Source organism: Trachurus trachurus (assembly GCF_905171665.1).
Source record: "Trachurus trachurus genome assembly, chromosome: 18".
NCBI classification, from domain to species: domain Eukaryota; kingdom Metazoa; phylum Chordata; class Actinopteri; order Carangiformes; family Carangidae; genus Trachurus; species Trachurus trachurus.
In genome coordinates, this window is record NC_139909.1 from 25,392,773 (window position 1) to 25,416,171 (window position 23,399).

The window sequence follows — 23,399 nt, forward strand, 5'->3', positions numbered from 1 at the left end:
TTTAACATAAGTTACAACTTGGTCCATTCTTTTGGCAGCTCCTCTATGTGTTTGTTGGTTACAGGTAGATGGTGCTGTTACACCACCGCCCTGCTCCTCACTTCCTCAGGTCCACATGGACTCAGATTACTTAGAACAGTCATTTGCCAGTTATCTCTTTTATATTAGCCAGTGAGATTTACAGACAAGAATAACTTGGGATGGATTTCAGAGAGCGTGAAGTTGTGATGGGACAGACATGCAAAAAAGGAGCAGCATCAGTTGAAGTGCAGCTCCATGTGCTGTCACTACAGTGAACAGAATAAATACCATTTGAAAAAACAACAGAATTTGATTGAAAACAGCAGCAGGAGGATTCCACTGAGTCTGAACCGGCTCCTCGGTTCAGTTCAGCTTCGCTGCTGTGACGCTCGTCCACAGAGGAGTCATGAAACATCGGATGATTCCCCTGAAGGTAAAGACACATGACTTTTCCTTATTATTTTGCACATTTTTTAGTTGAATTGTTTTTTTTTCTCAGAGTGTTTTGAATTGAAATGAGAAGGTGTTGAAGATGCACAACACAACAGACACAACAGCTGCTCACAACACTCACACACAACACTTTGCTTCCGTGTAAGTTAGTCTGCAGCCTCCAGGGAAATTTGTCACCATCCACAAACTGCACAAACACGTCAGTCGGCATAAACAGCTACGTTACCAAACTCCACTCTCACCTCATGACACAACATGTTCCTCTAGAATTCACTCTTTAAAGTCTGAGTCATTAAAAACCTCTGGGGATTTTCTTTTCCTCTTCTCTAATTTGTCCTGTTCGTCTTATGTGAAAAACTGTAGTTTGGTTCTTTAGTTATTAACATATTGTTGTTATTCTTTTCTTTGTTGAGTTTTTTTAACCACTCCCACAGTGAACAACGTTATTTAACTTTTTTTTTCACTCACTGTTTTATTATTTGACTCGACTGTTTACATTTTTTGCTACTCAATACCTTAAACACAGCCACAGTAAAGTGCTGTTCATAGAATAAAGCATCCATAATAACACCATAATAATATATCACTGTATATTAGGGTACATTTTGCTTGTGATACTTTTACAAAGCAACATTTTCAACTGAGGATTTGTCAGTGAAGGATGTGAATTCTTCCTCCAGCAGTGGTTTACAAACTGCTGTGTATGGTAGAAGCTTATTTCCTGTTTCATACCTGTGCATCTCCTCCAGTCCTCAGGGCAGCGGCCCTGGGAGAGATTCGTCACCTCCTACAACACTGACTACAGACCCTTCAGTCAGCACCACCTACAGTTCAGCAGGACGGATGCTAGACCTGCTCCTGCGTTAATCACCCCACAGCAGGTCAGAGCAGAGAACTGAGACAGACGTGTCTGATTGATTTTAAGGAAACTGTTTGAAGAGGTTTACATGTGCATGCAGTAGGACAGTGGGGGAGGGATATATAAATAATGTGAAAATACTCCAGGCAAAAGTCCTGTATTAAAAAATGCACATAAATAAAATTACAGTGCAGCGTTATCATCTGCAAAATGAACTTAAAGATCAAAAATAAAAGTAGGCCCATGCATAATGCATATTGATATGAAACGATTATCTGTTGCATTTTGAGCCCTCTGCTGCTGTTTAAGGTGGAGTTTATTTCAATGAAAATCAAACATCACGTTTTTTTAATCAGTTGTTTTCAAAACTTTCCTCTGTAAAGAATTAAATTCAGATTTCATGAGTGCAGATGAAAGTTACAATCGGAGTCATTAAAAACCTCTGTGGATTTTCTTATTCTTTTGCCATTATCTGTCCTCATGTGAGAAACTGTAGTTTGGTATTTTAGTTATTTACATATTGTCTGAGACTATTTTGCCCAGCTTTTTTAATCACTCCCACTGTAGACGTGTAAAACCACATGAAGCTTAATCAAAGCCGCAGTAAAATGCTGCTCGTACCATAGAGCATGATAATAATGCCACAATGATATATCATTGTATATTAGGGTACATTTTGCTTGTGATACTTTTACAAAGCAACATCCTCAGCTCAGGACTTTTCAGTGAAGGATCTGAATTCTTCCTCCAGCAGTGGTTTGCAAACAGCTGTGTATGGTAGAAGCTTATTCCTGTTATTATTCTTATTCTTTCCTGTTTCATACCTGTGCATCTCCTTTAGTCTTCAAAGCAGGAGCCCTGGGAGAGATTCGTCACCTCATACAACAATGACTACACACCCCTCAGTGAGCGCCACCTACAGGTCGACCAGCTGAGCCCCAGGACTGATGCTGAACCTGCTCCTGCGTTGATCAGCCCACGGCAGGTCAGATAGACCAGAGAACTGAGTGATAAGTAAAGAAGGACGTCTCTGATTGATTTTAAGGAAACCGTATAGTCTGTGTGTGTGCATGTGCTTGCATCCCCCTGTTTGGAAGAGGTTTCCATGTGCATGTCTGCAGTAGGACAGTGGGGGAGGGATATAAACAATGTAAAAAAAATACTCCAAGAAAAAGTCCTGGATTCGAAAATGCACATAAATAAAATGACAGTGTTATCATCTGCAACATTAAGTTTAAGTATCAAAATAAAAGTTTGATACATAATGCAGAAAGGCCCATTTCAAAATGATATGAAACTATTCTCTGTTGCATTTTGAGCCCTCTGCTGCTATTTAAGGTGGAGTTTATTTCAATGAAAATCAAACATCAAATTTTTTTAATCAGTTGTTTTCAAAACTTTCCTCTGTAAAGAATTAAATTCAGATTCCATGAGTGCAGATGAAAGTTAAACTCTGAGTCGTTAAAAACCTCTGGGGATTTTCTTATTCTTTTTTCCATTATATGTCCTGTTAGTCCTATATGAAAAGCTGTAGTTTGATATTTTAGTTATTAACATATTGTGTCATATTGTTTTCTTTGTCAGTAGCCGTGTAATTCGACATAAACCTTCATCAGTCACAGTAAAATGCTGCTCATAGAGCATGATAATAACACCACGATTATGTATCATTGTATATTACAGCACATTTTGCTTGTGATACTTTTACAAAGAAACATTTTGAACATTGTGAATTCTTCCTCCAGCAGTGGTTTGCAAAATGCTGTATAAGGAAAAAGCTTATTTCCTCTCTCACTCCTGTTTCTTACTTGCATCTCCAGTCTTCACAGCAGGAGTCCTGTGAGAGATACACCACCTCATACACCAGTGACTACAGACCCTTCAGTGAGCGCCACCTCCAGTTCCACCAGCTGAACCCCAGGACTGATCCTGAACCTGCTCCTGTGTTCATCGCCCCACTGCCGGTCAGATAGACCAGACTGATGGACTGAAGACCAGAACAGACAGACGTCTCTGATTGATTTTAATCCTCCTTTTTGTTTCTTGTGTTGTTTCTGTAGACTAAACGTGAAATCTGGCCTGTGTTCAACTACTACTTCTACAAGACGACCAACAGCAGCTATGGTCCACCTGCACAGGTGAACACCAACATCACATTCACAGTTTCATAAAACAAAACCTTTTTAAACTACGTTTTCATTCACATCTCCACCCTCTCTGTGCTCTGTTCCTCAGCGTCCCTCCTGTTGCCTCTTCCCTTCTTCCCGGTCTCCTTTCGGCATCCTCGCTGAATCTGTTTCCGGGGCGACAGGGGTTGCTGGCTCCTCCTTGACAAAGGGCCGGACACAGGATGTGGAGGCTGTGCGGTTACTTGGTGTGGAGAACAACGGTCAGCTGCACTGTGAGTTCCCTCATCTCTCTGAAACACACACACACGCAAACTGAGCCGGCGGATGTGGAGGAACTAATCCAGCTTCTTCTATCGACAGCAAAGGTGTTGGCGCAGTATGAAGCAAAAGATGAGCCGCGACGGAAGATAAATGTTCTCTATGAGAGAGGTGAGAACATCCGCACTCTTTGATTTCATCATTTAAGTTGCTTCTAACGTTTTTCCGGCTGCATGAAGGAGAGGCTGAAAGTACAGAAGTCAATCTGATACTGTTCCATATTTGTGCACCTTTAGGTACGTTTGTAGTTTCGTCCGACACGGCCTGCTGTGCAGAGTTCCTCGGCTCTGTGTGCAGAGAGGCCGGGCTGCAGCACCTGCTCAACCTCCCTGTGGCCTCCAGTCCCATTATCGCAAACAAAGGTAGAACATACACACACACACTCGTCTTACATGAACCACACTTTTCTCCATGATTCATAAAACTCAAAATCAGAGTAAAATCATGTGAGGCTGAGAGGTTCAGACCAAACACAGAGCAGACGGACTGGGATGTCGCTGCCTGCACAACAACTTGCAAAGAAGTGGGTGATTTGGATGAAAACAGTCATTTCCACCTCTGATTAGATGCTGAAAATTGGGAGTGTGGCGCCTACATGGGGAGCGTGGGACCAGGAAACAGCGTTGTCCTTCAGCCAACGTCCTGTTGGTGCAACTTGTAAGTCTCAGACACACACACAAACCTGGGCTTTTTAAAGGGATAGTTCAACATTCTGGCAAATTGGCCCATTGCCATAATCCCTATAGTTTTAGGAGTAGGTTTGTTACCTTTAATTGTCGGTGCAAGCTGTTTTTAGATCGGTGGAGCTGCTCAGAGCTACGCTACGGAGGCTAATGGGATTTCTTGGTTTCCCTCATCAAACTCATAACAACTCCAAACTCGTGGAAAAAGTTGTGACCTGCACATTCACCACGCTATGAGATAATAACGGAACGTTACGAGACGGAGTTGTTTTAGAGGTAAATTCATGCAAAACCGCTGATGCGCGATTCCGTCGTTCCGTTATTATCTCATAGCGTGGTGAATGTGCAGGTCACAACTTGTCCACCAGAGCGTTTTGGAGTTGTTGGATTGTGTATTTGATGAGTTTGATGAGGGAAACCAAGAAATCCCATTAGCCTCCGTAGCATAGCGCTGAGCAGCTCACGGCTCTGTTCCGCCGTTCTAAAAAGAGCTTGCACTTACAGTTAAAGGTAACGAACCTACTCCTAAAACTATACTATGCCATAATCCCTAGGGATTATGGCAATGGGCCAATTTGCCAAAAAAAATTTGAACTATCCCTTTAACCTCTAGAAGAACTTTTGAGATTCTTATTCTGTGACGTTTTCTCCCGCCCACAGCTGTGGCAGGAGAACTGAGTGCCCTAGAAGCCTGAACGTGGAGGTGCAGACCGTCCCACCTCACATGGCTCAGGGCAGCAGCCCCCCGCCTCAGGACCAGGACCACGCACAGCCCACTGACCGCTGCACTGAGCCGCTGCAGACCGAGTACCAGACCAGCTACTCTGCTCAGGTGAGGAGGGGATAGAGAGTGTGCATATGTGTGTGTGCTGATCACTACGCTGCTGCCCTGTACACTGGCTCTCCTTACATATAAATCCTTTATTTGTCTCCTCCTAGCAGTCTGAGCCTCCGGTCCAGCTGAGAGACTATCATCAGTATCCTCGCTTCTGTCACTGGAATCGCCACTCCTCACTGTGAAGTTCACATTTTGTCACAGCAGTTTCAAAACATTGTCAAGTTTTTTGAGTAAAACATGATCAACCAGTTTGTTTGCTCTGCTGCTGCTTCTTCTTCAACATCCGTCCACCTCATACATGACCGGCCCCTCCTCACTGAAGTAACAGTCAATCCCTGTGTGTCTGTGTGTGTGTAAATGTGTGTCTGTGATTCTCAGTTATGTTGCCTCAGGATAGAGAAGCTGAGGATGAGTCAGAACACAGCAGGAAAGCATCCACTGGCAGGCACCCAAAGGAAACAGTGAAGTGTGTGTGTGCATGTGCTTGTTGTCATCCCCCTGTTTGGAAGAGGTATAAATGTGCATGCAGTAGTGCAGTGGAGGAGGGATATAAACAATGTAGAAATACTCCAGGCAAAAGTCCTGCATTAAATAAAATAACCATCTGCAAGATTCATTTCAAAATAAAAGTATTCATAATGCAGAAAGGCCCATTTCAAAATGATATATTATTATTCTCTGGTGCATTTGAAACTGCTGCTGTCTGAGGTTGACAGCAGCCTCAAAATGCATTTTGTTGTTTTCAAAATCTTCCTCTGTATAGTATTAAATTCAGATTTTAGGAGTGCAGATGAAAGCTGCAGGTACGGCTCAGAGGAACCAGGTCCAACACCATCTGACTCTGTAGCGCAGACAAGGGGCAAACTAAGGCCCGTGGGCCACATGTGGACTGTTGGGCTTTTTAATCCGGCCCGTCAAAAAATTATAGCAAAGCCCACAAACTTTGATGCACAGGCAAAAAAGGGTGAGCAACAACACTGCTCCCACTGAAACTGGATGGAATTAGAATGTAAGTTTTCTTTTACCTTTATGTAGCACTTAAGATACACTCAAATTATATTTATAGGTAGAAGAGAATACCAAAATGTATGTGGACTAGTATGTAAAGGAGGTTCGGCTCAGGAGCTATGGAGAATTAACAACGCACACAACGACTGAGTTGCAAAGAGACAATGTGTATTGACAAAAAAGATATATATATACAGAAACGTTAAAGTGCAGTAATAATACTTGATAACCAAAATAATTAACCAAAATAATTAAGCAAAATAAAGGCCTTTGGAAAAGAAAACTATATACAAAGGTTCCATGTGATAAAGCATAAAGTGCTATCAAAAATGGAGATTGTACTCCACGCAGCTTTGACTTAGCTGAGGTTAATCAACTCTTCAACACACAATCATTCAGGTATACACAACACTTCCCAATACCATGAGCAGAAATGTACGCAGTGGTTTATAAAGACTTTAGACCTTGATTCAAGTATAGTAGTATTGCAGAATTAGTTACTGTTAACCCATAAATAACTGGAACAGGCTAAAGCTAGTGCTACCACACCACCTGGGGATCAGCCAGGCTTGCGGCCTGTGTGTGTGTCTTAGCTGCTCAGTTGTCTTTACTCTTCTGGGTAGCTCGCCATCCGTGTTGTCTTCGTCTTTGTCTTCCTCTTCATCATCATCATCATCATCAGGGTTAAAAAGCCTGACCTGTTAAGGAACAGGTATCATCATCATTCATTCATTCAATTCCTCCTGGTTGCATGAGTTAGCATCCACAATAAGCACACAGTTCCTCACCAGTATTAAGTCCAGATCCAGCACACATCCTCTTCAGCAGCAGCAGCAGCAGCAGCACAGCATCACATCATCCGAACAGGCAGATAACTGTTAAATGACGGGGCATCATCAATTAGCATCAGAGCTTCAGAGCTAGCAATGCTAGTTAGCGTTAGCGGCGTCCCGCTAGCATTAGCATTAGCATCTTCATGAATGAGTTGCACTCACCAGCTTCTTCTTCAGGTGGAACGTGACATAAGAGTTTGTCCGGCTTCCTCTGCAGTCACTGTCTTCCCACTGTTGCAGTGAAGCTCTGGCTTTCTGCTTCAGTCCTCTCGTGTCCGTATCTCTGTAGTCGTGGATGTGTGAGTAGCACCGTGCCGTGAGTAGTGGACGGCTGCCTGGCTGGCTTGTTCTGTGTGCCAGGTGCGTTTTCTTCCGTCCCCGGGGAAAAAGAGACGGCCCCTGAGTGACGTAGAGCGGCCTGATTGGCTCCGCTGGCTCAGCTGACCTGACCTGGTGGGCCAACCATGACTTGCCAGGAGTTAACCTGTCACTGGCGTTACATTTAGGTAATGGCTTTCACATGTAGTTTATATAATGGTGCGTTCCAGGCAACCCGTAACTCGTGTTTTTCCGACCCGTGAACTAACTGGTACGAGTTCACGGGTCGTAAGTTACGGGTTTGACGGCCGTTGTAGTGCATTTTCACGGGTAACAGGTCGGAAAAACATGAGTTACGGGATGCCTGGAACGCTACAGAGTCGTAAGTCGTGACTTACGGGTTCAAAAGGCAAGGTAATTTTATTTGTATAGCCCGTTTTTACAAACACTTTGTCTCAAAGGGCTTTACATCCCATCATAACAACATCCTCTGCCCTTAGACCCTCACATCCACTGAGGAAAAACTCCATGGAAAACCCTTGTAACAGGGAAAAATCTGAGAAACCTCAGGGTGAGCAACAGAGGATGGATCCCTCACCCAGGACAGACAGACGTGCAATAGATGTTGTTACAGACAAGAAAACAGTTTATAACAGAGAGTGTGGGAAACATGGAAATGTTAACAGCTGAAGAAGGAAGGGAGGCAGGGAGAGCCTGACTGGAACACGGCATTAGTTCACACAAACACTCTCCATCCATCTGATACTGGCCTGGCCCAGCCATTCAATTTTAAAACTCATTGTGGCCCCTGAGCCAAAAAGTTTGCCCACCACTGATGTAGAGTCTTCATGACTGTAGCTCAATATTCAGCCAATAATCAGTTGTAAACTAAAAGTGTAGGTAAACACACTAAGTAGAAATGGAAATAAGAGGATAGAGCATCGTGTCTCTTATTTTTTATTCATGAAAATAAACAGTTCTCATCAGGATAAGAATCCCTTGAGGTGGTTTTAGATTGGATGTCCCCCCAGCCCACCCTACTGCGACATTTACAGTCTGAGACGTTTCTGTCCCTCGTCAGTTTCCTCCCTCTTCCTCTTCCTGTCTACAGCTCCTCCTGTCCCACCCTCTCCTCCTCCCTCTCCTCCACAAGGAGGAAGGAAGGAGCACAGCACCGACAGGATCATGTGGCCGTCTCGGGTGTAGTCAGACACCCTCAACCAGCCCGCCACCTCCTCCTCCGTGGCCCTGTAGACGGGGGCCACCACCCTGTTGAAGGGCCCGGCCTCCGACTCCAAAGCGAAGACGCGGTTCCTCCGGTCTGCTTTCAGGGCCATGATGGGAGCTTCCTGTGGGTGGATGGGAGACAGGAGTCTGCCGGCAGGAAGTCTGGAGGAGGAATTTCAGCACAAAGGTGAAAGCGGAACCAGGTGACGTCGGCGTGACGAGACGGCAGCTACCTGAAGCCTGCGGGGGTCATCATGACCCGCGCCGGTGTCTCCACCAAGGACGAGCGTCTGTCGTTCTCCACGTCCTCGTCCTTGTAGGTGAAGGGGGACCACAGGCGGTCCGTCCTGACGTCTGCGATCAGGGTCACCTGGGGCGCAGGCGTCCCCCTGAAACGCTGCTCCAGCTGAGGTATGAACACCGACAGGCTGTCCACGTCCTCGGACGTCAGACACCGACTCCTGAAGTTGATAATGAACACTCTGATGGTGTACCGACTCCCTGCACGCAGAAAGGAAACTCATAAGACTTAAAAATAAAGTCAATTCAGCTCAGTTTTGATTGTAAACATCTATCATACCTGGATCATTCTGCTCTTGCTCAGGTATCAGGTCCGTTTCTATGTAATACGTCTCCCTTCTTCGCAGAGTGTCCATTAGTGTTGGTTTTACCACAGGTGTGTTCACTGTCTTCCTCAGGAGGTGGATTGGAGATGTTCAGGGTTGAAATTTAAACCAAATCAACTCTTCATTTCCATGACAACTGCTGCTGTACAATCTATCTGCTGAGGAAGACCAGGAAGCTGCACCAGTGACCTGTGAACTGTGTTCATGTGTTACATCAGAAACAATCAGACCAGTGAGTGTTATGAGTAGGATAGCCATGTGTATTTAGACAGACGTAATGAGTCTGTGGGTTGGCTGGTCCAACTGTTTCAGTCATGTTCACCTCAGGATAAATACTGTAGTTTACAGTAAAAAATGGTTCTTGTTAGTGTTTTAACTCACTTAACTATGGTAAATAGTGAACGTGTCATTAGACCATCTTCACATGAGCATATTAGCTTTGCCATTGCAGCCAAATAGATATTAGCACATTAGCTTTAGCATTTATCTAGAAGCTCTGCTGAAGGCTCAGTGTGAAGTCTGGTGGTTTCCAGTGGTTTTTGTGTTCACAGCCAATGGGCTCTATGCACAGCTCCACTACTTCCTGAACTTAATGCTGCTCCTTTGTTTCCTGTCTTACATTATTGGACACACTGATTAATCCATGTGTGCGTGTGAGTAGTCACAATGGTCAGACACACCTGGATTAATCAGTTTGTCCAAAGGAGCAGCATTAAGTTCAGGAAGTAGCAAAGCTGTGCATAGAGCCCATTCACCTCTAGAGTTTATAAACTAGGGATCAGCCGATACGGTTTTTCCAAGGCAGATACCTAGTAGTAATCAACCAATATTGTCACTGCAGTTAAAAAAAAAATGGCACCAATTTTTAGAATAACACACCTAGAATTAGACTGAATACAGTATAGCCTGTTTGCTTCTTTTTGTACACCGTGAAAATCTGATACAAAGGACCTTTAATTTTTGTAGAATACCACAAACTCGAACACAAATATTGGTTCACAGCCAAGAGTGGTGACTTCAGGCAGAGCCAGAGGAGAGTGTGTTTTAAAATAAATTATTTTTATCAGTGGAAAATAACGGCCAATGCTGATAATTGGTCTATCTCTATTATAGTGGGGCAGATAAGCAAAATAATTGTGCGTTTTAATGACTAAAGCATGAAACTTTCAGCATTTCATCTACATACCCCAAGGTTTAATTTCAGACGTGGAACCACTTTGGTGGCTGACCTTTAGGAGTCTTTAGGGGTCTTTTTCCACATTATTCCCCATTGGAAACCTATGAAAATCTGGGAAGTAAATCATTACCAATAAATTTCTTCACCATTGTGTTTAGGAAGGTGTGTAATATCATGTAATAAAATGTTGAAATTCAACTCCAGTGGGAAACCCCCTAAAAAACTACTCAAAGTTGGGGTACCCGTGCAGATTTTGCGAAAATTCCGAAATGTTAAATCTGGCCTTAAGTATCTTGTGAGGGGTCAAACTAGAGGTTTTTCATGATTCTGAGTTGATCGCAAACATTAGTTTGGGGGGGGGGTTCCGATGAGCAGGAAAAGTGGGTGTGGCTGTTTTTTTCCACCAAGGAGTGTTTTGGCTGAAAAACGAATGTTTGCGATCAACTCAGAATCATGAAAAACCTCTAGTTTGACCCCTCACAAGATACTTAAGGCCAGATTTAACATTTCGGAATTTTCGCAAAATCTGCACGGGTACCCCAACTTTGAGTAGTTTTTTAGGGGGTTTCCCACTGGAGTTGAATTTCAACATTTTATTACATGATATTACACACCTTCATAAACACAATGATGAAGAAATTTATTGGTAATGATTTACTTCCCAGATTTTCATAGGTTTCCAATGGGGAATAATGTGGAAAAAGACCCCTAAAGACTCCTAAAGGTCAGCCACCAAAGTGGTTCCACGTCTGAAATTAAACCTTGGGGTATGTAGATGAAATGCTGAAAGTTTCATGCTTTAGTCATTAAAACGCACAATTCCTTCCATATATGAGCTTATCTGCCCCACTATTATAACTACAATAGAGTTTAGTTTATAATGTACATTGAATTAGTTTAGTTTATGATGAACTTGCTTGCAGAGATGAATGGTGGAACAGGGAAGTGGGCCAGATGTCTGCTGATGATGTTTGACACTGACCTTGTCTGAATTCATAAATACAACTGAATCCTTCAGGTCTGTAAGGGGTCGAAACTAAAATATGACAACAGACTGACACCAGGTGTTTGTCTTTAACATCTTTATTCATCTTTTTTCATTATTTTTGTTTGTATTGAAATTCATACTCTGTGTCTTCTGGACCTCTTTTTCTTAAACGGCTTCTGTCACCTAACTCAAACAAAATCACCAAAAATGATTTCATGTTGTACAATCCACCTGGCGGACATTCCTATTGGCTTCACCAGGGTGCCATTTGACAGCTGTGGTCCAACACTAAGTGAGGAAGTTCCCCTTTAACCACACACACACTCTCGTGGTCTCTGACAGGTTGAAGATTCTAAAAACCTGCTTGGATGGACAGAAGTTGCTCTCACCTGTCAGATACTGAATGCAAGTACAAGTGCACTGAGAGAAAAATACACACGTCACTGTAAATTCAATGAATGAACAGCGGCATGAAGAGGACTGATGTTCAGATCGAGTCAATACTGCCTCCGTATTTCTAAACCAGGCTGCTGAGAATAAGAAAAATTGAACTGGAAATAAAATCATCTTCAGATATACAACTTTCTCCTGTTGGTTTACAACTTAAAACCGGAGATTATACTTGCAGCAGGAGGTGGTATTTAAGGGAAAGCCAGACCACAGTAGAAATCAGTGGTTAAAAGAGAAGAACTTCCTCATAAAAGTCAACCAACAAAGAAAACAATAGCAAGGAGGCCATACTGTCGGCCACATGTGGCATACTGCTTTATTCTGACAATACCGTCTCCTCAGGTTTCCTCCTACAAACAGGACTGAATGGACACCACAGGCTACTGTACCCAGTAGAGACACAAAACGCCTCATCCTCAAAAACATGAAGAAAAAAGAAAAAAGAGGAGGAGAGGCTATTTGAAAACCTGATTTGGATATGGACACTTGATCTGATGCTGGACAAACCAAGTTGTTCCGGCAGAAAGAGGCAGTGGCTGAGTTCCAGACCAAACACTCCCCTGTAACGAGGTTATTCAATATGTGATGAATCCAAAACAAAGACTGAGAGTGAACACAGAAATGAGAATAACTGAGTGTTTTTACGACCTTCCCTCTGCAACAACATTTTCTCACTGAACTTGATTTGGTGACGCCTCTGTTCTCACAGGCTGGACTGAAGATCAACATAGATTTCCATATAAATTGGGAAAAAAGCAACAATTCATCCATGAGTACACCTGTCCATGTTCTGACCACACACACACACACACACACACACAGACACACACATACATGTACAGGGAGGTGCGGGGTCTGTATTTGGTTTGGAACGGAGCCGCTGCGGATACAAATAACAACCCGCGTCTCGAGATGCGCATGAGCTGCGATGTCACGTGGAGCTTACGACATCACAGGAGCTAATGTCAACGGGTTGGACTGAGCGCCGCGACTCGGCAGAGCGGCGGCAGACACGCATCAAGTCCCCTGAAATGTTAGTCGCTCTGTAACCTCACTGTCCTGGAAACCCCTCAACTCAAGGTAACGCGATGTTGTTGTTTTTTCCAATTTGACAGCAAACAAATTAACAAGTACGTGAAGTCGTTTAATGTTTATTAGACGATCTGGATGTGAAGTTTTAGATCCTGGCATCACTCCTTGGTAGCTGCCTCAGTTCAACAGGGGGCTTGGATGAGCTCTGCGCGCTCTGCAGACGTCGACGGCGTCATCTGAAATGCGATGATGAGCTAGCGCCCGCAGTAGGGCGGTGCTGGTATTACACCCCTCCCCCACCCCTGTTCCCAAATGTCCCTCAGTTTACAAGAAACAAACAGGAAATAAAAAGATTAAAGAAACATAAAGAAAGGAGAAAGAAAAAGAAATCCCCCCACCCCCCGACTGGGCCTGCCAGCACGCCACTGACTTCAAGTGTGTATAGGTCTGTGTGCGTGTGTGTGTGCATGCGTGCGTGTGTGAGTATCAGTGTGTACGCGGTCGGCGCCGCCAGAGTCTCTGAGCATATGTGTGGACAGGTGTGTGTGTGTTTGTGTGCACGTGGAGGCTCCATGGGGGTGAGGGGGACTCCTAGTATTTCTTCCCCGGGACGAACTCCTTCGCTTCGGGATTCAAGATGCTCTTCCTCTGCAGAGGAAGAAGAAGAGGCCACGGGTGAGAACACACTCTTTTTCTAAGAAGGCTTTTATAAGAAAAAAAAAAAAAAAGAAAGAAAAAGAGTGTTGTGAAACGAGATGCGTCTGTGACTCACCGCCACTTCCTCCAGGTTGCCGTGGTGATCGCTGACGGACAGGCTGTTGAGCTGCTGCTGCAGCTGCCCCACCCCCTGGTTGTTGAGGTCACGCGAAGGGATGAACCAATCCTGGTCCTCCTCCTCCAGCATTTCCTGGAAGCAGCGCTCCAAGAACTCCTGCTCCAACAGCTCCTCCTCCACCTGGAGAAGAAGAGACGAGTGAGCGTCAAACCAGAGGGGAGGGAGGTACAGGAGGAAAAGAACAAGGGGATGAATGGACGGAGGAGGAGGAAGAGGAGAGGAGGGCGGGTTGTTTAAGATCATTTGCATGACAAGTAGGTGGAAGGTTTCCTAAAAAGTAATGTGGTGACATTAAAACACATGACTCAGAGCTGAGGGACAGGAAGAAAAAGCAGGTGGCACATTCCTCTCTGCTTATGTATCAGCTTATTAAGACTCAAAGAAACCTCCAAAGAGAAACATTCCTATGGAGTGAAGGACAGAACGAGGTGAGTGTGGGGGGGGGGGAAACAGGTCGGTTCACCTGTGACCTTATCGGTCGTCGTGGGAAACAAAACAAGGGCAGATGGAGATGATAACGGAGGGTGGAGGACGAACAGAACGCAGGATAACGTGGCAGAGTTTAAAGTGCAGGGGGGTGGGGGTGGGTCTGAGTGAGTGTGAAGTGGCAGGAAGAAGAAAAAAGGGGGGGGGGGGCTGATAAGAAGGGGCGTTCCAAGTACGAAAAAGGGCATCATGGGAAAGCTTTTAAAGCTCCGACTCGGCTGAGATATGAAGGTCACGACCTGAGATAGTGGGTCCAGGGGGGGAGGGGGGTTAACGTGAACATGCAGACCACAGTGGATCCACCCGCAGAGATGTGAGCACGCACCTGTCTGTTGTACTCCTCCTCGTTCTCCATCCACATGTACTCGGCGAACGGGTTGGCGTCGCTGCCCTCTCCTGCGTGCCCATTGGCCACCGGCTCCTTTCCCTCTTTGCCCGGAGCGCCTCCTCCCGGTGTCTTGGCCACCTCTGGACCGCTCATCTCAGCCGGCTCTGCACCAGAACAGACACACACACACGTTAATGCTGCTCAGAGAAATTCACTTTCAAATACAAAACTCAAACGCTGAGAATATTCTCCACATCAGGCACAAGTGGCTCCTGAAGCTAAATTGAAGAGAGCGTGCACTTGATTTCCTTCCGTTCTTGAAGCCAGAAAACTTTGGCTCATCTCCTCATCGGGCCACAGCTGGATTGTTGCTGTTAAATTTACATTTCTCGTCTCAACTCCAGACCGGGGCTTTTCTGCCCAAATGAAAGTGTCTCAAATACATTTTAGCAGCAGCTGGAGAACTGCTCCCAGGGGGAGGGGAAGTGTTGGAGTCTCAGTCCTCCTGAACAATAAAACCACCAAACACGGCGTCTCGGCATCTCATGATCTGAATAAGAAAACAGACTGAAAACTGCAGCACCGACTGGGACTGATCACACACACTCTCACTGCAAAACACCTAAATGAGTCTGAGGCTTAATAGAGTCGTTGTCATTTTTACGACTGCAGTCAAATCGCTGTTCAGGTTGGTGAATTGCAATGCTGCAGGGAAAAAAAGGCCAAACTGAGATATTAACCCCCATGCACCCCCCCACCATGAAGACATACAGCACCGTTCACAGGCAAGCAAACACCCAGGGGGCTAAATCTGTTAGCTTATGCTAATAACAAGAGAAAACGCCACATGATGTCACAGCTTCCTCATTTCCCTACTAAGCTATGTGTGAAGGAAAACGGCCCAGTCAAATCAGATTTAAATCCAGGCACGAGCAGAGCACGTAGCAGTGAAGTAAACACATGAGAAAGTTAGAAGACAGTTTTACACACCTATCATGTGGCCTTTGAGTTAATGGCACTATAATTAGTGATACATCCCTAGTACAAACAGAGAGGGCGTGTTCTGACGGCTTCTCCCAGTCACTATGATGTGGGCCAGGTTTGGTGTGAAGGTGTGAACAGTTCAAATGCGGTCAAGATGCAAATAAACTACTCCAACCACTGATGAATGTTCAACATTTACATTAGTCACAGTCACAGATTCACATCATGCACGTCTCCTTTATCTGAGCTGATTTATGAAGGTTACATTGAATTACATGCAACACATGAGGCGAGACTGCTGCCCAAACCCGGTGAAGCAATAGTTATATAAGCACTGGATCAGCAGACTCATTTTCTAGCTCTAATTACAGAATCACATCTTTTTCCTTAACGATTAATTGATTATTTTGCATCTGCTGTCCAGATACAATCAGTGAAGTTAACAGGAAATTATTGGTGAATTGTTTCACTCCAAAGAATTCCTCATTTTGTTGCTATTTTATCACATTAAAGGCAACTTCAGTATCTTAACATGGTGCACAATTAGTCCAAATTGCAGATATCAATTGTAGAAGTGATCATTAAATGGAAGAAAGCTGAATGAAAAGTTGCAATGAGGTGCAGACCTGCTCTGCTGTATCACAACATTACATGAAAACAAAAAGTACGGGGGTTTCTGAAAACCACGAGGGAGAGGACAACAGAGACGACCAGGAACAAAGACGGTCGGACATGAAACAATAAGAATATATGACAGAGAGATCTGAGCAGACAACTGTGCGGTTGTTTTGCGGCGGCCTCGTGTCGGCTGCACATGATTTAATCAAGGTAAACAGTGAGTCATCCCAAGTAACGGTGCAGCATGATGCAATTTATAGGCTGCGGGTCACACACACACACACGCTCTCCTTTCAGATGACTGCAAGACTAAAACAGAAGGAAACCCTTTCAAGCATTTAACGGAGTACCACTTCATGGTCAGATGCTTCCACCCCTGTCTGTCAGAGGAACACAGGATCTACGTTATCGTCAAGTGAAGGAGTTGACTGATTTGAACTGGTATCATGAATTCTGAGTTGTAGCCAAAACTGTGTGCACAGGAGGTCACGTCGACCTTGACCTTTGACCTCTGAAATCTAATCATCCTTGAGACAGAGCGAGCGCTCGTGCCAAATTTGATACAGATACCGAGGCAGCGGGGCACATGCTTAGCTGGCACCGCTGCCACAGAACAGACGGAGGAGACACTAAGTTGGCGCTTTTGTTATCGTGTCGGCTTATTGCTGTTCACACCCGACGCGGCGTTCGCAGCACAAAAGGTGGGAGACGGCGAGATGGAGTCACTTCCACCAAAATGAAGCTCCTTCTTCGCGCCTGACAGATAATCAAGCCGCTTCGCCGTCGAGCGCGGGACAAACCGTGACTACCGCCCTGTAACAAAAGGACTCAATGTCTCCAGGCTCTGGCCAGTTGAAGCCCCTGGGATTCAAGGAGTGAGTGTGAATCTCTTGGATGGACTGGAGCTCGGCACAGAGGGAGTGGAGGAAGGAAAGTCTCCGCTACTACTAATCAATGCTGAACCTTGTCCTCACACTTCCTTGTTTTTCTGACAGTGGGACAGTCCCTGGCTGCACATGACCTTTCCCCATTTGGATATAGAAGCTGTCCCTCGAGATGGAAGCAGGTCACGTCTCTGGATTCACACCTGCCTGTGCCTGGACATACTGTCCCTCCCTCCTTCCTGTGTGTAGAACCTGGTCTCCTCCTCATCTCTCCGCTGGGCCGGCGCTCACATCGCAGCTGGACGTCGTCCAAGCCAAAAGAAATTCCAATACAATACCACACGGTCTATCTGATGACGAGGATCCACTACAGAAATTATTTAGTGCCTCCACAACAGCAGCTTCTTTTTCCTTTTTTACCTCTTCTTAAGTCTAATATATAAAATATACGTAGACAATATAACCAGAGTGCTGCTCGGCTCTTCAACACAAACAATCTTACTTGGGGAATTTCATGTGAGGAAAGTGATAAGAGAAGATTAAACTTTCTGCCTCACAGAGATGCGTTCACTGTGCTTTGGTGCAGTCAGACAGATTTTATACTTTGATGTTGAGGTGCTGTACATTTAATAATGAAAAAAGAAAAAAAAAGGAAATTAGACAGTACGAGTCTATCCCCTTTCCTGCGACACAGACAGTACTACCGCTCTGATGAGACATGCCCACTACAATGACATAATCCTCAGTCTGCCAGCCAGCTCCAACAGACTTGTCATGACTCAACTGCGGCCTCCCGGTGAATACAGTGGGGGGGGTAAAACGATGATCTCAACCCAGCCATGCACACAGCTCCAGGGTCAGCCTAAAGCACACACACACACACACCACTAAAATGTTTGACTTGAAAAATACTGATTTACATCTCTGAACTCACAGAAACTTCACCCCATCTCCATACTGAGGACAAAATGTTAGTTCCACGGATGTTCCTGCCGTTTCCACCTTGGTTGGTGTGATAAAAATCAACATGTGCAGGCAGGCCGCTGTTCGCTGTTCGCTGTTCGCTGTTCGGACACGCTGTCCCTCAGAGGAGTTCCAATAAACACAGACAACCTAAGTAGGTTAGTAGATTAACAAGAGGTGTGTCCATGTCTGTGGACGGTGATAAAGCACAACAATTGTTCACTGCAGTGATTTCAACGAGACGTGAATGAGGGGGTCAGAAAGAACAAGAGACTCCAGGCCAGTGTAACTCACACACTGAAGTCAGAGCTCACCTTGTTGTGTGCGTGTGCCAGTGTCCATGTTGGTTTTTTACTGCAGTCTGTGAAGTGTTGCGAAACAACACACTTCTAACACCTACTGCCAAAGTTTATTGGATACATGTGTCTGTTTACAAAGTCTGCTTTGAAATAAAAATAAGAAATCCCTGAGATGTTTATCCGCAGAAAATCCATGAGACATGCAATGAAGATCAGAACAAATCAAATCAATGCCTGGTGTTTATCAAGTAAAAGTGACAATTTTTTTCCCAGCTCCTCACATTAAGATATCCTGATTTTCTCATCCTTCATAGGATTTTAAATTGAGTATTTGCAGGTTTGGACTGTGGGTCAACAAAACAAGCAACTTGGAAAACACCGGCCTTTAAAATGTTAGCTGTTTAGTTAAAAATAAACTTTCTTCTTTTCAAGACTAGCAACTAGCATGTGAATCCTAACCCCGGACATCATTTTCCAACCATTGCCAAGAGTCCCTGCATGCCAACGTGTCTCCACTCGGACCACACAAGGACTGTGTGGCAGAGGAACAGGTATAAAGAAGGGAAAATAGAGACCGTACGCACCGTGCCATTATGTACTGCATGAAGCACTTAGCATGTTCATGTTGCATAACCATGTGTTGGTCACCATGTAATATTTAGTTAGAGGAGCCTAGCTTGGCCCAGCCTCCTGGCCCGCCAGCAGAGTGTGATTTGATCTGATGGGATGAGGATGAAGGATAAACAGTGGAGAAGGTAACATGCTGTTCAGCAGCAGGGCTACAACCAGAAAACTCAAACTGTGTGATGACTGTGCGCTCGTCATGTAAAATTTGCATTTGTTGTGATCTGAAATGCATGTGGTGGAATATATTTTAAACTCAACAGCAACATTTTAAGCAAGTGATTAATAGTTTATGCCATTTATAATGCATGCTCAGGTACACTGTAGTGGTAAATTTTATATTTCTGGAGTTTCGGGCTGTGGATTGGATCAATCTGATCATCTTGGGCTTTGGAGAAACTGGACATTTTCTGCTAATCTTACACATATCTGACCAGAAAATTAGGGAAATGGTTTCAAATGTATTTAAAACAAGAAAATCATCAGGAAAGTAGCTTCATAGACATAAGTTAGATAATAGCTGACGTTTCTCTCAATCCCCTCATTCACCACTGTCGTAAACAACTGAATAATACGGCTACAATTAATTGAATAACAAAAGTAGTTCAGTAATAAGAATTTCAGTGGTTGAAATATTTAACTAAACTGAAAATGTGCGGTCGGTCTTGTCGAAATATTAAATGGAGGAAAAAATGAAAAGCGAGACGCAAAACACTCGGTGTCCCTGCGTGTGAAGGAAAACTTCAAAATCCCAAACAGAGATTGAATCAAAGCTGGGACGTGTTTGTGTTGGGTGCATCCAGTGAGCGGAGCAGACGCTGTAAAAGGCACAGAATAAGGCGCTTCATAACACATTATGTAATGCAACAGTTAGGGAGCTGCTGTGTGTAATGGGAGCGTCGTCGTGGCTCGCAGCCTGCTAACGTCTCCGCACGGCTAGCGGCCACGGCCAGGTGTCCGGGCCTACCTGGAAAAACTTGGTAAAGGGATTGGACGGGTTTAGCCGGGGTAATGCTAAGAAGCTAGTCCACCGTGGCTGCAAATAGATAGACGCACATAGCTGTCAATGAACGGGCCTAAGGTGAAAGCTATCCCAGCAACAACAAAAGGGTAGCGGACCGGGGAGCTAGAAACAGTTATTTTTCACCAAAGGAGAAAAGTGCTTTTGCGTGAAAACGGCTCAAACGTAAATAATACATTTAATTAAACGGACACCATGGGCTATTAAAACACGTTAAGCTCACACCGAGGTCAAACTCCGCTCCCGTTTGGATGCTTAAGGCCAAACAAAGTGGGCTACTCCGCTACCAGCTAGCACGCTGCTACAGCATGGCAGCATCACTGAAGCAGGTCAACAAAACAAGCCTCCGCTCCTCCACACACTCACACACACAAACCGTCTAAAATTCACACCGCCCCCCGGGGTTAAAGTTACCTGGCATTGTGATCTCGTTGTTCGTTTCAAATTGTAACGTTACACAAAGTTAATGCAACCACACCGCGAAGAGTGCGTGCTCGTCGTTTCTCCAGCGGGGATTTCTCCGTGCTGCGATGCAACGTAGCTCAAGTTAGCTAAATCCTGTTAGCCACCTTGCTAACGGTGAAGCTGGTCACGTGGTCGTGTGCTGCGTTCGTGGGCTCCCAGAAATGTGGGAAATTACAGTGAACTTTCACATGAACACAATGCAAAAGTAGGAAGTAGGCCTAGGTGTTTAAAAATGTCACTCATGTTATCGTTTCTAATAATGGGAGTCTGTTCTTTTTAAAATGTTTATAATGGATCTTAGTCATTTGCCAGACTAGTTTTCCACGTATCTGACTGCAGCCACAAGCTTTTTTATATGAAAGAGTCTGAACTCTATTGAAAATTGACTAAAATCCAATTAGGGCTCAGGAATAATTTGATAACTTTGTTTATTAAGGTTAAGTGGAATCATATTGTTCATGTTCCCAATGTCCAAAAAACAGTTTTGAACAAATTCTCATGAAAAACAAACAGTACTTTCATGTTTTTAAAGCCTGTTTGCTATGGATTCATTATCATATCATGATTGATACTGGAAAATATACTTCCTTTTTACTCACATTAGTGTTAATTATTTCACCCAGCCCTATGTCAGGTGTCTTCAATTAATCTAAATATTGACATGTGTGGGAAAGCAAGAATATTGAGAACATTTTGATGTCTATTTGATCGATGACCAGAATTAAGAAATTGTGCAGGTGATGAGCAAATTAAAAAATAAAGGGCCAGATTTCTTTTTCTTTTTGTCTTATCGTGCAGAAAACTATTTGCAATGATGCAGACAGATGTAGCCTGGATATGCAAGCAGCTACACCACGACATCTGGTTAAATCCCACCACAGTTTTTCCTTCCCTTCTTCCCCCGGGGCTAAGAGTGCATGATTAGATGATGGATCCCAAGACAGAACAAGATCCAGCACTGATGCACGCGGCACAGCACAACACTGTAAATCATTGACCCTTTTCCTCTGATGTCCATTCAGATGAAAAACAGCCAATTTTTATTTAGAGAAAAACTGCAAATGTGGTGGGTTTGTTTTTTTCCCATCCTGTTTAATCAGCAGCACATATCACGAGAGAAACAAACACCATCGGGCTCACAGCACCACTTCCAGAAATAGATATATTACATGTGTCTCTTCTCTGGTTAGATGTTCCAGTAGTTCATGTCGTTAATTAGGCTAATTGAGTGACAGACAGGATTTGACATTGTGGTTGCCTATAGCAGCAAATGAGGAATGAGCCAAATGCTTTTGCGCCTAACAATGTCACTCTTACCCTCTCTCTCCATAATGCAACAAAAACTGAGCAAAAACTGTCATTTTCATTACAGGGAGTCTTCCACTCCACTGTGGCCCAGTACCTGCTTACCGTGGCAGTGTATCGGTTTTTCTTTATGATACTGTTGCGTCTCAATCTAGTAGCCTATGGCAAAGTTTCTTGACCAAATAGATGCTATGGTTTGGTGTTATACAAATAAAACTTGTTGTTCAATCAGACAATTGTTGACGATAAATCATTTATCAGGGAAAAAAGTCAATTTCCTAGCTACTTATAATGTCTAAAATGTGCTTATTTGAGTCAACCAACAGCCCTTAACCTCTAAATATTTCATTTTCAGTTACTAATAGGAGAAAAGCAGCTTTTTTTCAAAGTTGACAAATGATGACAGTGATCACTGGCATTACTTCAAACTCACAATCAAACCTTTGCAAATTAATTGTCCTTCAGTTGTAAAGTTCACCCCAGTCCTGACTTACTGTGAAACATAAAATTGGCTACTGGCTAATTAAATACCTTTTAACAGACATGCATCTTGAACTGAACAGCAACTAGAAGACAGACCTGGGGTCGCTCAACAGGCCAAGAAACTGATTCAGGCTGAGCAGATACACGTCGCAGTACCGTTGACAATCGGGAAATCGGGGCTCACGTCGAGTCCGTGAACGCAGCATGAGAACAAACATCCTCTCGCTCCGCCACACCAACACTACACTGCTTACTCTCTTCCAAAACAACAAATGCCTGCGTGGCTTCGAAAATAAACGTGTTTCTGTCGATCAATTACAAATAATCCAACATGTCCCTCTTTAACAGACTAATATGAAGAAGACAAAATGACAGCAACGGTTTACAAAAGGCAAAAGGCGACGAAATCATAGCCTATGGTCCGACGTTCAAATCAGTGTTTGTACATAACACTTATATCAACATTATTGATATAATCAAATACATAAATCTAGCTTTGGAACACTTCGGTTTTTTACACGAATTTGTGAGTAGCTACTCCAACTCTGTAGGACTCATAGCCCACTACAATACCGACAACTATTGGTAACGTAGCAAATGTGAACAAGTTGTTTCACCGTGTTTCCGTTGTCGTCGTGACAGTTTTTCCATCTTTTAACATTCACAACTGAGAGTTTCAGCGGTGCAGCTCGAAAACTTATGCTAGCCTGATGTAAATGTAGCTACATGCACAACAAAAAAACCAAAAAAACATTCAAAAAATGCAGTAAATACACAGAGTAACACAAGTTGAAATAAACACTGTCGCTTTACCGCTGCTGTGTCTTTCTCTCTTGTTCCCTTCTCAGTCCATCTCCCTCTTTCTCTCCACCAACAACAACACACTCACCACAACTTCGAGAGCAAATCGTGGGGGATCCGTGAACCAGCTGTCGGGGGGAAACGGGTCTTTTCCGGTCCCGGACTTCACAGAAAACCCACACAATGCACTAATTCTTCTGATAATCTTCAGTGCAACAAACAAACACTTGTCTCCTTTAACAATTTCTTCGCGTTTTTGGCTAAAAAATGGATTAATTCACTATTTTTCTGCCTAAACGTTGAGACTAAAAAAAACGTTGTGTCGTGGTCGCGTTTGTCCAGC

The 23,399-nt window shown here is 44.0% G+C and overlaps 2 protein-coding genes across 3 annotated transcripts; both read right to left on the reverse strand.

The window, feature by feature from the left end:
- Positions 1–8,244: 8,244 nt before the first annotated feature.
- LOC311001793 (uncharacterized protein) lies at positions 8,245–9,875 on the reverse strand. Its single transcript, XM_083992947.1, has 2 exons — positions 9,268–9,875; positions 8,245–9,188 (listed from the first exon to the last, which is right to left on the reverse strand). Exons 1-2 carry the CDS (start codon positions 9,341–9,343, stop codon positions 8,917–8,919), a joined length of 348 nt encoding a protein of 115 aa, XP_083849073.1. The 5' UTR covers positions 9,344–9,875; the 3' UTR covers positions 8,245–8,916.
- Positions 9,876–12,216: 2,341 nt separating this feature from the next.
- On the reverse strand, positions 12,217–23,399 carry paip2b (poly(A) binding protein interacting protein 2B). 2 transcript variants are annotated; one of them, XM_083992700.1, is made up of 4 exons: positions 23,145–23,399; positions 14,607–14,773; positions 13,733–13,915; positions 12,217–13,608 (listed from the first exon to the last, which is right to left on the reverse strand). In XM_083992700.1, the coding sequence occupies exons 2-4, from the start codon at positions 14,760–14,762 to the stop codon at positions 13,552–13,554; spliced, it is 396 nt and encodes a 131-aa protein (XP_083848826.1). In that variant the 5' UTR covers positions 14,763–14,773; positions 23,145–23,399; the 3' UTR covers positions 12,217–13,551. The 2 variants fall into 2 exon arrangements, with proteins under 2 accessions (XP_083848826.1, XP_083848825.1); XM_083992699.1 differs by lacking the exon at positions 23,145–23,399 and adding an exon at positions 20,417–20,594.